Source organism: Eublepharis macularius, chromosome 9, assembly GCF_028583425.1.
Source record: "Eublepharis macularius isolate TG4126 chromosome 9, MPM_Emac_v1.0, whole genome shotgun sequence".
Taxonomy (NCBI): domain Eukaryota; kingdom Metazoa; phylum Chordata; class Lepidosauria; order Squamata; family Eublepharidae; genus Eublepharis; species Eublepharis macularius.
This window is the reverse complement of record NC_072798.1, coordinates 26,293,109-26,307,910: the sequence shown is the minus strand read 5'-3', so window position 1 is coordinate 26,307,910 and position 14,802 is coordinate 26,293,109. Positions and strand designations below refer to the sequence as shown.

The 14,802-nt window shown below is 42.6% G+C and overlaps 1 protein-coding gene across 2 annotated transcripts in view; it reads left to right on the top strand.

Annotated features, from left to right (window-relative positions):
* The window catches only part of DGKI (diacylglycerol kinase iota), a 335,998-nt gene extending 331,140 nt beyond the window's left edge, over nt 1-4,858 (top strand). For both annotated transcript variants that reach the window (XM_054988623.1, XM_054988624.1), the window contains one exon: nt 4,742-4,858. In XM_054988623.1, coding sequence (XP_054844598.1) covers nt 4,742-4,858 — 117 coding nt within the window. The remainder of the gene's footprint in view (nt 1-4,741) is intronic.
* The last annotated feature ends 9,944 nt before the right edge of the window (nt 4,859-14,802 follow it).

Below are 14,802 nucleotides of genomic sequence, written 5' to 3'. Positions count from 1 at the left end.
GTTATGTGTGGTGGTGTGAACTACAGAAACAAGGGAGTTGTCAAAAGGGGCATATTGAATATTTTTAAATGTCAGTATTTGCTTGAAAAGTCATAAATTCAATGCAACTAAATAAATGACCAGGAAAACACACTCTTTGTGGAATATTTATATTGTTTTAGTGTTTCTCAGCATCCTTCTGCCCCCCCTTCTCAGTGCCATTTTCCTTCTCCATTTTTTCCTCACATTGTCTTGTGCCTCATAGGTTTGTATCACCATTTAATCCTACTGGGTGTGGTGATCCATATGATTCTATTTATCAGCTTCTGTAAAGTTAGGTACAGCACTGAGGCACCATCAGCCAACAGCAATTTGGTTTAGTGCTTAAGAGCGGCGGGACTCTAATCTGGAGAACTGAGTTTGATTCCCCAGTCCTCCACTTGAAGCCAGCTGGGTGACCTTGAGTCAATCACAGCTTCTTGGAGCTCTGTCAGCCCCACCCACCTCACAGGGTGATTGTTGTTGTGGGGATTATAATGACATACTTTGTAAACCACTCTGAGTGGGTATTAAGTTTTGAAGGGTGGTATATAAAATTCATCATCATCATCATCATCATCATCATCATCATGGGGATCATCATGGTCAATAGGATTATATAGCAGTATGGGCAAACGAGGGAACAAAGTAGAAGAAGGAAAACAAGGACTCCAAAGGTCAGCAGTGAACCAATGTGAATGTATTTTCAATGAATTCAGAAAGTCACTGAAAGCTTGAGGCAGTTTTGACACACCTGAAATTAGATAAGTAGCCTATACATTTCCAGAAAACCTGGAGTGAACACAAAACCAGGAAGCAACTATTAGGCATTTAATGCATATATCTCATTCAGTGGTGAATGTAGCACACTTGCATGATGTGTTCACACTTCTCCAGAAATGGGGTAAGAATATCTTTGCCGTAAACTTCATGAAGCAGAGATTTGTTACACATTGTCAGCGTCTTCATGTTTCAGTATAGATGGAGTTATGACATCAAAATCAAGAGTTAAAATACATTGACTGCATCTGCATAGGCAACAAGCCTTAAAAATGTTGTATGGAGTTTGGTTAGCAGGTGGGATGTAAACATCAGAGGCTAGGGTCAGAGCAGGTTATTGGAATTCCATTTCATATGGGAGGTCTTACATAGTGAGGAACCAGATGTGAATATAACTAAAGAAATAAGGAAAACTCAATGGCCAGCATGTTAGAACAGGGTGGTGAGAAGTAGAAGCAGGGATGGAAAGCTCCTATGTCTTTGTTGTTTGCAGCTTTGTGTCAAATTTTGCCTTAAATGACATTTTCAAAGCAAAATGGCAGATACAGGCAAAATATCTGAAGACGTTCTAAGGAGGCTAAAGTATTTCCATAAAAGTAGCAAAACCCAGGGTGTTTATGTGTTGCGCATCTTTAGGTCGCCACTGAATTCTATCTGAAACAAAATTTGAGGTGAGTTTGAAGGTTCCTGTTCAGACCAAACACTTGAGATTTTGGCCTAACAATATAAAAAGTTTTGATGAGATCAGTGAAATTTATGAGAGAGGTCTTAAACATCGCTCATGGATATGTATTAATAGACTGAGAAGTTACTCAAAACATGAGACTACTGCTGAAAACATCAACCTTGTGTCTTTTCTTCTCCATAGCATGTGGGAGAGAAATGAATAAATGATAGTTCCACATTCCATCACATTATTGCATGTTACAGAGGACAAGAGAAGAGGGCCAGGATGTTATTTACAGAGGCGTTCTATGCAGAGCTTCACCCTTCTAAGTCCATTGAAGTCAGTGGGCTTAGGAGAGTGTAACTGTGCTTAGGACGAAACTGTTAAAAACATTTAGACTGAGGTCTGTCAAGAAAAACAACGTGTAAAGAGGATGAACTGGTAACGATTGTAAATATACAGTGACTTTTGCTGAGAAAGCTCAGAACATTCTACATTTTTATCTGCTGCAAAATGAGGACCATAACCCTTCTTTGGACTGATCCTGGCTTTGATCACCAATGCAAGACTAAACCTAATTCACTTGTGTAAATTTAAAAGGAAGCAGGTTTAATAATGTGGGCAAGAAGTAGTTATTTTCCACAGTGATGTTGGATGTACAGCAGAAATACTGACAAAGACAGTTACCTACACTGGAACTTTTGCACAGAAAGGCGGCTGCCATGTTATACAGTTAGCCTGACTCTGTGTCAACCCATCTGGATGGCTGGCATCATCTGGGAAGATGTTACATGGACTGACCTTCTGATCAGATCTTAGTGTTGGCAGACAGCTTGGGGCAAATGGCTGAAAGAGACATGGGGAAAGCCTGTCACACTTCAGAGAAGCAAAGATTGATGCAAAGCCTCCAGTTTTTTCTCTTTTTTCCCCTTTGATGGCACAGAATAAACTATAGTAAATGTAGGTCTCAAGTATACCTTGTGATGCTTATACAGCAATTGCAGTGGTAGGTAAAATACAATTTTCTGCAAAAACTGAAATTTCTTTTGAACTGTGCTCATACTGCTACCCTACCTTACAGACAGAACATTCTCAGTTTTAGTCTCGATAAAACAGACCACAAATTACATTCAAAAATCCCCAGAGGTGTACACAATGAAAGGTTAATGTAGTTGAAATAACCTTTATTAAAATAGAGCACGTGGGTAGATGTCAGTGTGGTGTAGTGGTTAGAGTGTTAGACTGGGATCTTGGAGATGCAGTTACAAATCCCTACGCTGCCTTGAAGCTTTTGGAGGAGAGGTTAGTCTTAGGTGGGTAGCTGTGTTGGTCTGCAGTAGAACAGAAGGATTTGAGTCTAGTAGCACCTCAGAGACCAAAAGGATTTTCAGGTTATAAACCAGTTTGGTGTAGTGGTTAAGAACAGCAGGACTCTAATCTGGAAAACTGAGTTTAATTCCCCACTCCTCCACTTGGGTCAGTCACAGATCTTTCAGGGCTCTCTCATCCCCACCCACTTTACAGCGTGATTGTCATGAGGATAATAACTACACACTTTGTAAATTGCTCTGAGTGGGCGTTAAGTTGTCCTGAAGGGTGGTATATAAATCAAATGTTATTGTTGTTGTTTGGAGAGTCAGAGCTCCCTTCTTCTTCAGAGGAGAGGGAGAGTGGAGGAAAGGGAGGATGATTTCTGCTGCCCTGAGCTCTTGGGATCAAACAGTACAACCCTAAGAAGAGGATTGCACTCTTCTTAGGATTGCACTGAAAATGTACTAAAGTAAGATAGCCATGCCTTTGCATACATCTTGGATGGGATGATGTGCAAAGAACTAAAACTCTGCCCTAACTGTGCAGCAGAGGAGGTACAGCAGTGTTGTTCCTCTCAAAATCAGCCCTAAGCCTCTAAAACCTGGATCGTGTCACTGTAGTTCTTGGTAGAGCTACACCCTTGTAACTCTATTGAAATAAATGGGTTTAGAAAGGTTAGGGTTGCACTGTAAGACACATTCCTGCAGGCTCTGTATAGCATAGAGAATAGCAGAGATTGACGTTTAGTGATTTAAAAAAAACAGAATGGGGAATCTCTTTGAGAAGCTTTGTTTCTTATGCAGGAAAACCAAGGATTAGAAATTTCTTTTAAACAGTATGAACATGGTACAGAAGTAACATGAGTTGTGTTAGTTTAGGTACAATAAAATTTTCAAGAGTTGTGGCCAGAACTGAGTTTCAGTCATGTTGGTCTTTAGAAGAACAAAATTCAAGTCCAGTAGCATGTTAAAGACCATCAAGATTTCCAGGGTATGAGCTTTTGAGAGTCAAGTTCCCTTCGTCAAATACCAGAGAACTGACTGTATCTTTCAATCTACAATCTCAGCAGCAGGGCTTTTTTTCTGGGAAAAGAGGTAGTGGAACTCAGTGGGTTGCCAGCACAGGAGGCAACTCCTGGTGAGAGGTGGTGCCCCGAGTGCACGCAAAGTATATGCACACTCCCAGGACTGCACAGTGACATCATTTTGGGTCAGCTGGAACAAGGGGGGAGTTTTTCAAAGTTTAAATCAGCCAAAATGGTCACATGGTCAGTGGCCCCACCTCCTGATCTCCAGACAGAGGGGAGTTTAGATTGCCCTCTGCGCTGAATGGTGCAGAGGGCAATCTAAACTCCCCTCTGTCTGGAGATCAGGGGGTGGGGCCACTGACCATGTGACCATTTTTAAGAGGTGCTGGAACTCCGTCTCACTGCGTTCCAGCTGAAAAAAGGCCCTGCTCAGCAGTCTGAAGCCATCTTTTCCTCACTCCTTTTCTTCTACACTACCTTTATATGTATTCTGATATAGCCAGTCCTCAACCTTCCAGCAATCTAGTGTGACTAAGATCTTCTGGCTAGAGATGTAGAGAGGCATTATTAATGGCTGGGATCAACAGGGGCAGAGGACAGGTTTAGCCTCCTCTCCAACCCATGCTGCCCCTCAGTGCCACTTTCTCTGATATAATTGAATCACCACCACTCATTCCTGAGAAAAAGCAATATGTTGGCACACTGTTGCAATAAGAGGAAAAATCATCCTTCTTCCCCAATGTTTGATAGCCAAGCATGTGATAATAAGGGCTTCTGTCAGTTAGAGTTTTGATATACTACAGTGCATTGCAATGAGTCCCTGCACAGATATGCAGGGCAACCTCCATTTGCAAAGGTCTTTTCAATATGCAAGCCCTCCAAACAGACATTTCAGAAATGTAGTCCTAAGGGCTTCTCTCTTTGTCTTCTCTCTGTAGGGAAAGACGCCACGAGACAGGGCCCAGCAGGCTGGGGATCCAGATCTAGCATCATACCTGGAAAGTCGACAGAATTTCCAAGTGGTTCCCCGTGAGGACCTCGAGACGGCAGTGTGATGTCCATGGTTCAGTGGGGAGAGAAATCTTAGGAAAATGCAGCTGCACCTGAACCTCTTGGGTGTCATGTGAGGAAAAAGCAAATGGAATCGACAGTGTGTCTCTCGCTCTCATGAAAAATATCTGAAGAGGTGACACTGGTTTCTAAGGGCTACTGACACTTGCCACGGAACTTTCGTGATTCCATACGCTAGCCTGTGGGGATAAAAGAGGAGACTCAAGGGTCTGTGGAATCCATGGGCCTAAGAAATTTACTTGTATTGCTCTCAGCAAGTAGCATGAATGTCTCCCATGTTCCTTTGCAGAATTTATTTGAAGACAACCTAAAAGGTGCAAGGGAAGAAACAAAATAACATGGAACATTCATAAATCCTGTAAAACTTCCCATACTTCTACTCCTTGCCACGGAACTCGTGTTCCCTTCTGTTTGCCTGACATCCCTGCTACTTCACTTTTCACCCATAGGTAAAGTGATGTTTGTTTATCTCTGCACTAAATTTTCATGGCTGCTCAGCAGGGGATAGGCAATGCTTTGAGGAGAGCTATGGGTGCCCATGGCAAAACTGTACGTTTTAAATAATGAGTTCCCCTTTTAAGTTCCCTTAGGCATTGCATTGACAGAGAGTTGCCACTTGTTTTGAACATATTTCTTCTTCTGTCTGACACTGATATGCACTAGGACTGTCTCAGAATAAATCTCAAAGAAGGAGAGGGGTTTATTATGAATTTGAAAGCAGTGAAGTTACTATGTGATGGTGGACCAAAGAGAAACTGGTCAGATGTTGGGATGTACAAAACCTCTGTGAGGAAACTGAGCTAGTCAAATTCCTTTGGCTTCCTGGAAAATTCTTCAAATGTTTTGTCTGAGGACAAACTTCCAAAATTCACTTTGGCAAAATCCAGTCACATCCTCTGGATGTATGAAATTCACCTGAGAATCTCTGCTTTTCATATTCAATGTTATGGTTACTCTAATGTGAATTTCCCATTACCTCTGCTGTTCATGACAGGCTGGCTATGCTTAATCTTGCATCTTGTCTAAAATCAGCCATATTTTGGTGCCGGTCAGAATAAAAAATTTAGGGTGGTGGAGATCAGAAAAAGAAAAGTTGTGTCTTTGGTTAACAAACTTAGCCCTTAGCTCTTCCCTAGTGCTTTAATAGCCTCTTGAAGAAACTGAAAGTATGTTTCATACCTAGGCGTACTAAAAACAAATACTATGTTAAAATTATTCTCCAAAAAATCCCTTTCAGGGGCAATATAAACTGATAGTTGGAAGAAAACTATTGTTCACAGAGAAGTGAAAGAGTTATCCTAAAAATTATGAGACAAGTGACATGAAGTTGATGTTCATCTGAGGCCAGAACTTCCATTTGATACTTTGCGGTGATCCCGGGTATGGTGTCATTATTTTACCTTTCTTGTCACCAGGAGACCACCACCACAATAATAATCAAAACCTGGTCATCCACTTTTGTTCAAAAATCATGTGGTTTTGAGAGTTGCTGTATTTGCTTCTGAAATAGAAAGGTTCAGTTCAAGTTCTCTGGCAAACCCAGCACAAAATATCAAGGTCCGTAAGTCCGACACCATGTAAGATGATTTATTAAAAATCCAGTGTAGTTGCAATTTCCAACCAGGTGATGGTAAAGGTGACAACCTTCTGTAAATTCATGCACTGTTCATTGGACAAAAATGTCTTGCATGCCGCAGAGGTCTTACAATCTAGTACTAAAATGTCTTGTACTCCGCAAAGGTGTTGCAATCTAGTTAATACCACTCTGGGTCTTGGGTTGACCTATCCCAATGGATCTATAATCCATTAACCCCTGTGACAAACCCCAGGTCAGTTGTACTCCATGGATCCTTCCGATCCCCTCTACAAAGACAGCCTTAACAGTGTCAAGGCCCTAGGAACATGGCTATCCTAGCTTTTGTCAAAGAGGGCAGACAGCTCTGGGAATTACTCCTGTGGTATACTGAAGGGGATTGAAGCCAATGGGCTTAAAAGAGTGTAACTATTTAGGGCTGCACTGTTGGTTAGCTAAACCTAGCCCTGAATTGGCACAACTCTACGTAATAATAACCTTTGTAGTTGGTTTACAAGAAAGAGGAAACAGTTTGTCAAGCATGAAAAGGCTTTATACTTTGAAACAAGGTACTCTGTGCAATGACAGCAATATGTAGGTTCAGGGTAGAAATTAACAAAAATAATCAGTGGGGGGAACTACGCTATGGCAGCTGATTTTTTATTACTTTGTGTGTTTGGTTTGCCATAACTGTGTTCCACCTGGACTGGAGCTGCTCCCTGTATATCATTTAAGATGCCCTGGGACAGGACACTCATGTAGCTTTTTACTTTCTTCTCTACTGAAGATGGCAAGTAATTCCAGGAGTAAAACGAGAGTGTTGTGCCTTGTTTGCAAAGGCCACCTCCTTCTGCATGCAGAGAGAGAGAGAGAGAGAGAGAGAGAGAGAGAGAGAGAGAGAGAGAGAGAGAGAGAGAGAGAGAGAGACTGCATGCAGGGCTAGCGCCAGGGTTTCTGGCACCTGAGGTCGGGGGCAGCTTCAGGTCTGCTCCTGCCCCCTCACACACACGCACACCCAGACTGTGGGGTGGTGGGCAGCTGTGCAGGAAGGCTGCCCACTCAGACTGCCCCCCCACTGCCACCGCTGGTGTGCACTCCCAGCCAGACACGGCGGGTGGCTGGGGAGGTGTGAGTGCGTCCTCCCAGCCCTCCTGCTCCATTGCTCCGTGTGCCACCCTGGACACCATTCCTGGCCTGTGGCTGCTGCTCCCGGCCAGGGGCACGTGCTGGCAGCGGCAGCAGCAGCAGCATGGGAGGGCTGGGAGACTGCAGTAGCTGTGGGCCAGACACGGCAGGTGGCTGGGGTGGCACACGGGTGGCTTCCCATCCCTCCTGCTCAGCTGCCCGTGTGCTGCTGCCATGGCTGCCAGCTCGGCAATGCCCCCTCCAGCATCTCAGCACTGGAGGCAGTTGCCGGACCTGCCTCAATGGAGGTGCTGGCCCTGACTGCATGTGCACATACATGCACACCTACACACAGAGAGCTCAGTCCTTGTACGACAAAAATCAAGGCCCAGCTTGGAAACTGGGGCGGAAGTTGGCATTTAATTTTGCCCTTTTAAATGTTCAAGATGTCCTAAACCACTTTGGAAAAGCAATGCCAGTGTCTAGTAGGCAACATGCAAGCAATATAAACCACAGATGACCAAGGATATTGAAACCACCTCTTGACCATGGAGGAGGGATGTTAGGCCAATCTTATATTTTTTTTCCTGTGAGTAAAACCACACACTGTAAGTCTCCAAATGCAGTATTATTGGCCCTAATCAAAAGGCTAACACTACAGGGTTGGTTTCATATTGAGAGGAGCCCTGGACTGTAACCTCCAGGAGTGCACCAGTGTGTGCTGTCCTGGAGAGGAGGGGCAGCAGGCAGCTCCTTCTTGCTGCTTTGAGCCCCACCATGAACAGGCACAGTTCGAAGGAACACAAAAGAGTTTTGCTTTGCTATGTCCCTCGTGCCCTCCCCAGCAGGAAATGACAGTCACTCATTTCCCATGGAAAAGGTGCCTGGGGGGGGGGGGAAGCAAAGGGGTGACCTTTGAGCCTATCCATCAGGGGTTGGTGGTGGGCCTACCTGAGCCATGAGGCCCCATAAATTGCTCGGTCGTGCACACCCCTGACACTGTTCCTACAGCACTTGTATTCTGTCTTCAGGATAGTTCCACTCTCTATGCTCTAGCAGGGTGAGGAGATTACCAATAAGTATTGCCTACTATTCAGTTTAAACAGTCCCCTTCTTCTCCACCTTTCCATTATCTTCACTATGAGAAGTTATGGAAGATCAGTTCTGCGGTTGTTTGAATGTGTACCATGGAAAATTACCACTTCTACCAACCTAGCTCTTTCTCTAATTTATATCCAACTTCTCCCTGACATGCACTTTGGGGGCAAACTACACAAAAGAGAAACTGCGCCACTTCCTGCATCTGTACATTTCAGGAATACACTCCTTGTACATGGAGAAGGCCATCATATTCATAGTGCATTGGTTTGCATTCCTTAAAAATAGCCTGGGTTTGCCAAAGTCTGCATAGGATTTGGTGGAGAAGGAAACTACCCAAGCGTGCATGGGATTGTCAATGTGTGGTTCTTGAGACGCACGTTACGCACATGAATTCCCATATATATGAAGGTGCCTTCTTTTCAGAGTTCTTGTAATGCATGAAATGGCCCTAAGTGGTAGGAATCAGTAGACTTTGTGTAGCTGCAGGTTCAAGTGCATGATAGCAACTGCAGCTGCCACATGAACAGCCTGGAAGTTGAATTTACGGGGGCTGTGGGGCTAGTGCCGAAGGAAGGCAGCACAGATCTTCATCCTCTCTCCCCATTGACAAGTCGAAAGCTCAAATGTGTGATGCGATGTCACATCATTTGAGTTACGAATAGGAACGTTACTGAATTTTGCAAGATTGCTGGTTCACTTTGAATACTGTCATTTCAATTTTGGTTCTTCTACCTTATATGCATCAAACTTTTCGTTCTGCAAAACTTTCTGTTCCCCGAACCATTTCTTCCTTAAAATGTATTTATTTCTTGATTTGTAAATCAGTAACTCAGCTTTATACATGTAGATGTGACTGTACATATAAATACTATGTTGTATAAAAATTGCTTACAATGTGTACAAGAAAGTAATCAGTACTAGCAACAAAAATGAGCAGGTGAAACCTGTTTGTAATGACAGCAATGAAAAGGCATATTTGTCAGTGCCTAGCTCTGGATTTCCCTACCCCTATTGAACTTCATTGATTGCCATTTGCAGCAGAAAGAAAACTCTCACTCTGATGACATCATATCACATGGCACTTGCTAGATGTTACCGGGGAGAGAAGAGGAGCCACAGAACAGCTACTTTCAGTTAGGCAGTCATGCAGTTGCTGTGACATCTTCCCAGCCAAAGTCTATTGAACATTAAATTGCTTCAAACTTACCCACCGGCCATGTGGCAGAATGCTCTGTGTGTATGTGTGGGTATGATGTTTGTTCATAGAAAACAAGTTATGTGATAGCCTAGGCAAATTTGTAGAGACTTGAATGGCAATGGGGGCACCTCGGCCCTTGGTGGAATCCTACATGATTTGCTCATTGGTGGCAAACCGCAGACTCAGCCAGCAAAAGGAGCCATCCTTTTTCTTAAGCAGGTCCTCCTGATTCCACTTGGTTGCTATCACTCAGGGCTGGCTCTAGTTTCATTTTGTGTGTCTGCGCCTGCGTGTACATGACTTTTGCGTACTTGAGCATGTATGCCTTTGCCAAAACCAAATGGCCTTCCCCTTCAATCTGCTGAACAAGAGCAAAAGATCAGCTTCTTCATTGGCACATAGTTCAAAAATGGCCCCAAAGGAAAAACCCACATGCAAAGCATTTTTCATACACGGCATATATTTTGTTCTTGGATAAGTATACCCCAGTACCAAAAGTCAAACGAGAATTTGCCCTTAGCAGCTGCAGAAGCCACTGTAAATTTGGAAGACTCAACATCTGGAGCCATCCAGCACTGGTCCTGAGCAGCGCTCTGTGTTCTCAAGTGGGGCTGGAAACCCACTCCAATTCAATATATTAAAAATGGTAATTAATTTTAGTAATATCTTTGCCTTTTTTATAGCTGGTGTATTTGTTGGAGAATGCACTTAAGAGGATTGTGCTCCCTGGAGTGGCAAGACTTAGCAGATGGCCATCCAAAAATCTAGCCTGGTCAGGAACTGGATGGCATGAAATGTGACCATCTAAACTGCATCTGTTGCATTTGGTTCCATTGTCACTCCTGGAATGGCTGTCCCATTCTAAATTCAAATACGGGCAACAGTATATCATGTTATCAATAAATCACAATAAACGTGATTCTCTTTTTGAAAAAAAAAGCATTTTTAAAATTATTTCAGTGTTGAACAGGAGAACTATTAATCCTGTGTGTTTTTAGGTGATGACAGAATTCTAGAAAATTTCTGTTCAGTGTGATGAGCCAGATTGAAGTGCTCAGGACGTAATTCAAGGTTTTTTCATAAATTAACCATGTGGTTGTGGCATGGAAGCCATTTCCAATTTGCTGCTCCCCGTACATAATGGAAAGGCATAGAAGAAGGAACCATATGTTAGGACCCTTTAGGGAGGCATCATGACTCAGTGGAATTAAGTTCCGTGCTATAAATGGGATTTAAGTTCCAAGCATGGGATTCCCAGCACCCATTTAATTCAAAGTTCACATGGCTGCAAAGTATTGTGTGGCTCAGCCTGTTGAAGAGCTCTGCACTTTTGATGGCCCATATTGGGCAGGCTATGGCAGAAGAGGCCATTATCACACTAGGCTGGCACTGGTGAAGTGCAGGAGCCACGTTTAGCTGAGTCTTCCCACCAGTTAATATGACTGGGAAAGTCACGTGGCCCATATTTTAAAACCAGAGCCTTATGAACAGCTACAGGGAAACTAGAGGAAACCAGTGTATGGAGGAAAGGGCGGGGGGGGGGGGGAAGCAGCCCCAATACACATGGAATAGAGGAATTTCAAATAAGCTTAAAAAAAACAATCAAAAACAAAATAGGACAAAGGAAATATTGCCAGAATAAAAAGGCAAAATCTCGCTTAAGACAAAAATTCTTTGTTTAAAGCGGACATTAATAAATCCAATAGGCACATAAGCATAATATGCAAGCTGCACCTTTTAACAGGTTTCCGTTCAAAGTGGCCCTGGAGCCAAGGCCACTAAAGTCTGAAAGCTGTGAGTCTCAGAGGACAATCAATGCGATACAAACAAAAGAACAACAAACCTCAATTTTACTTCCAAATACAACTACACTGCAATCAATTTCTGTTGCCTGCCACCATTTGAAAATGAACTAGGAGTATTATTTTCTGAAGAGGAAACTATAACGAATGTTCTTGTTGACCATGCAAGAGAGATGCATGATCTGAAAAGGGACAGCAATGCGAAGGTAACAAATATGTTGTACACTCTCGAGGCCCAGTTCACACATGCAGCAGAATTCACATAAGGAAGGTGCAAAACGGAAACAAGAATTTTCACAATGAAACAGCTAAGACCCCTCGTTTGAAAGCATACTGAATCTGTAAGCAGTTCATTTCAATGTGGCTGCTGTTTAAAAGTACCCCATGCAGTGGTTAACTGAGAGGTGAATTAGCCAGAGTAACCTTGCAACCCTCCACACTTGTCTCACAAAAAGATGGTGTAAATATTGCTTGTGGAAGAACATCAGAGATCTTTCTCCTGATCATTATATCTTATTCTGTACTAAGCCATAAATTCTGGATTTTTTTTAAAAAAAAATCATACACCGAGGGCACAGACAGACATGGGAATTTTCTGGAAAAAATACATCAGGGTTCAAAAATCAACATCTGCTTCTTTAAGAAAAATATGCCACTGAGCTATTTTAGGACTAAGGGCCAAACTACAAGTGACGAATGACACAGGTTGAACACTTGTCAGCTTCCCTCAAGTTTTGATGGGAAATGTAGGCAGCTTGACGGAATGTTGGACAAGTGACAGTTGAAAAGTCCATTGGACAGCAGTCGGAGAGCCAAGCTACAAGACCAGGATGCCTACATTTCCCATCAAAACTTGAGGGAAGCTGACAAGTGTCTAACCTGTGTCATTTGTCACTTGTAGCTTGGCCCTATGTTGCAACTCGGATCTTGGTAGTCATTTTGTGGGTTGCTATGCAACTCACAACTGACATTGCTGAAGATTCCAAGCCGCGGTTAGTGTCAGCATGGGGGAGGGGGGAGATAGACTAAGAAAGGTAAAGGGGGGAGGGGAAGTAAATCTGGGGAAGAAGCAACAACAAAAAAGCAAAAAGGGAAAGCTGAAAATGGGTGAGGTGAGGTGAACAGAAAAAGGTGAGTACACAAGGGAGGGAAGGAGGGAGCCTGCCTGGGGGAGAAGAGAAAAAGGTATGTTGGTTGGTGGGTGGGAGAGATGGAAAGCAGAGGAGCTGCAGACACTGCCAAGGTGAGGCAGAGAGGAAAAGCAAGAGCGAGAGAGAGAATGAGAAAATAAGATTCCCCCCATGAGTCCTGGCCTGTACTCCACTTCTCAAACATAATATTGAACTGAGTATCTCCCTGGACTGACAACATGTTCACTATTTTGAATAATGCCCCAACTGGTATAGAATCATCCTAATAAATCTGGATATGGAAACTAAGCATTTACCATTTAAATTACAAACTTGAAATTCCCCTCCAAAATTGCTGTCAATTTACCGGCAAATCCCAAAGCGGCATATTTGCTTATCTTTGCTGTGCCATGCAAAAGTTCCAGTTCAGCACATTTTAAAAATTTCGCTCCAATTAATTTACCTACCTTGGATGCCATTACAACTATTACCTTATGGGCACAACTTCAAATGAAGGTACATATAACATATCAATAATATCATCATTCTGTGATACCGAAGGAGCAATTTTCTATGGGAACTAATAGAATTTTATTAGGCTGACAATACAACTAATTCAGTGGGAATTTTCTCCAGTCGATAAAGGAGCTCAGATTTATGTGTTTGACCCATGGCTTATCCATAATCTGTGACTACTTCTAACTCCAAGAAAGATCTGTATTCAGTGTGTCAAAATTGCAGTTGTCTTTTTTCCAGACTGTGTTAATGAAATTTGATATAAATATTGCCATTCATGTTGATAGCTGTTGTGTATAGGGTTGCATTACAAAATCCTCAAACTGAAAATATACACAGAGATTACTGTTTCAGGTTGCTACAGTAATTTCCTGGATCCAAAACACAAATCAGGGATTCTTAAGTATTATGAAATCCCCCTTCCCAAAAAAATCCATGTTGTTTTTCATGTTTGAAAACCATGTTATCAGCAATGCTACAGGCATCTTCTTTTTCTTTGATTCTACTGATTTCCTGGGCAACATTTCTCCCTTCCAATCAGATCTTTGCAAGGGGGGAGCACAGAGTGCTCTCAACCAATCACATTTGGAGACAAACCACAAAGAGATGTTGTTCTCCTTCCCTCCCGCCTTTCTAGGAGTGAAGCTCTTTTTTGCTTTGCAAGTATGATCGTTGGGGGCACCTTGTTTAGGGGTCTATAGAACTGGGGCCCATAATCCAATTCATTTGAAACTTGGCTGTTCCTTAATGGACAAGCAGCACTAGCTCTGCTGCAATTTTGTTGAAAAACAGGAACTCTAGCCCCCATGATCTAAGTCCTCCCTAAAGAATAACAGGAGACCTGTGGGATGGAATTGGACAGGATGGGGGAGAGATTTTTTTTTCAAAAGAAGTCTTACTCACTTTGTGAAAGGAAACAAACAACAGACCACAACAAGGAAGTATGGCAAACAATACTTTTAAAAAGAAAGGTAATTTTTTATTCTCAATCACTGTAAGAATAGGAAAATGAAAAGAATGCAGATTTTTTTTTTAACGTCAAGTGCCAACTGGGACTTTTCTGCTAGACTGCCACTCGACCACCATTTTAGGAATCAGTAGAGAGAAGTGCGGCTGAGCAATACCTACTGGGGGGGGGTTATAATATCTAACTCTTTTGTTCAATCTGCTTGAAATGTAGGGGGTCTTTAGATTAGAGGAAGGACTGTGTTCTGTGCAAATTTGGTGCCATTATAAATAGCTGCCCCAGACCCTCATATACATTCCACATTGAAAAAAAATGGTCCCAAACTCTGGGACCTAAAAAACCACACAGATTTGAATCCTGAGAAGGTAATGACCTACCCAGAATTAACCAGTAAACCTTACCCCCCTCCCCCATCCCAAATTCAAAAATATATAATCATTTTTTTTCTTGGCTGGCACACATTCCTAGTTATGTATCTATTTTTATGACATTTTATCCATGTATATGTTATATATG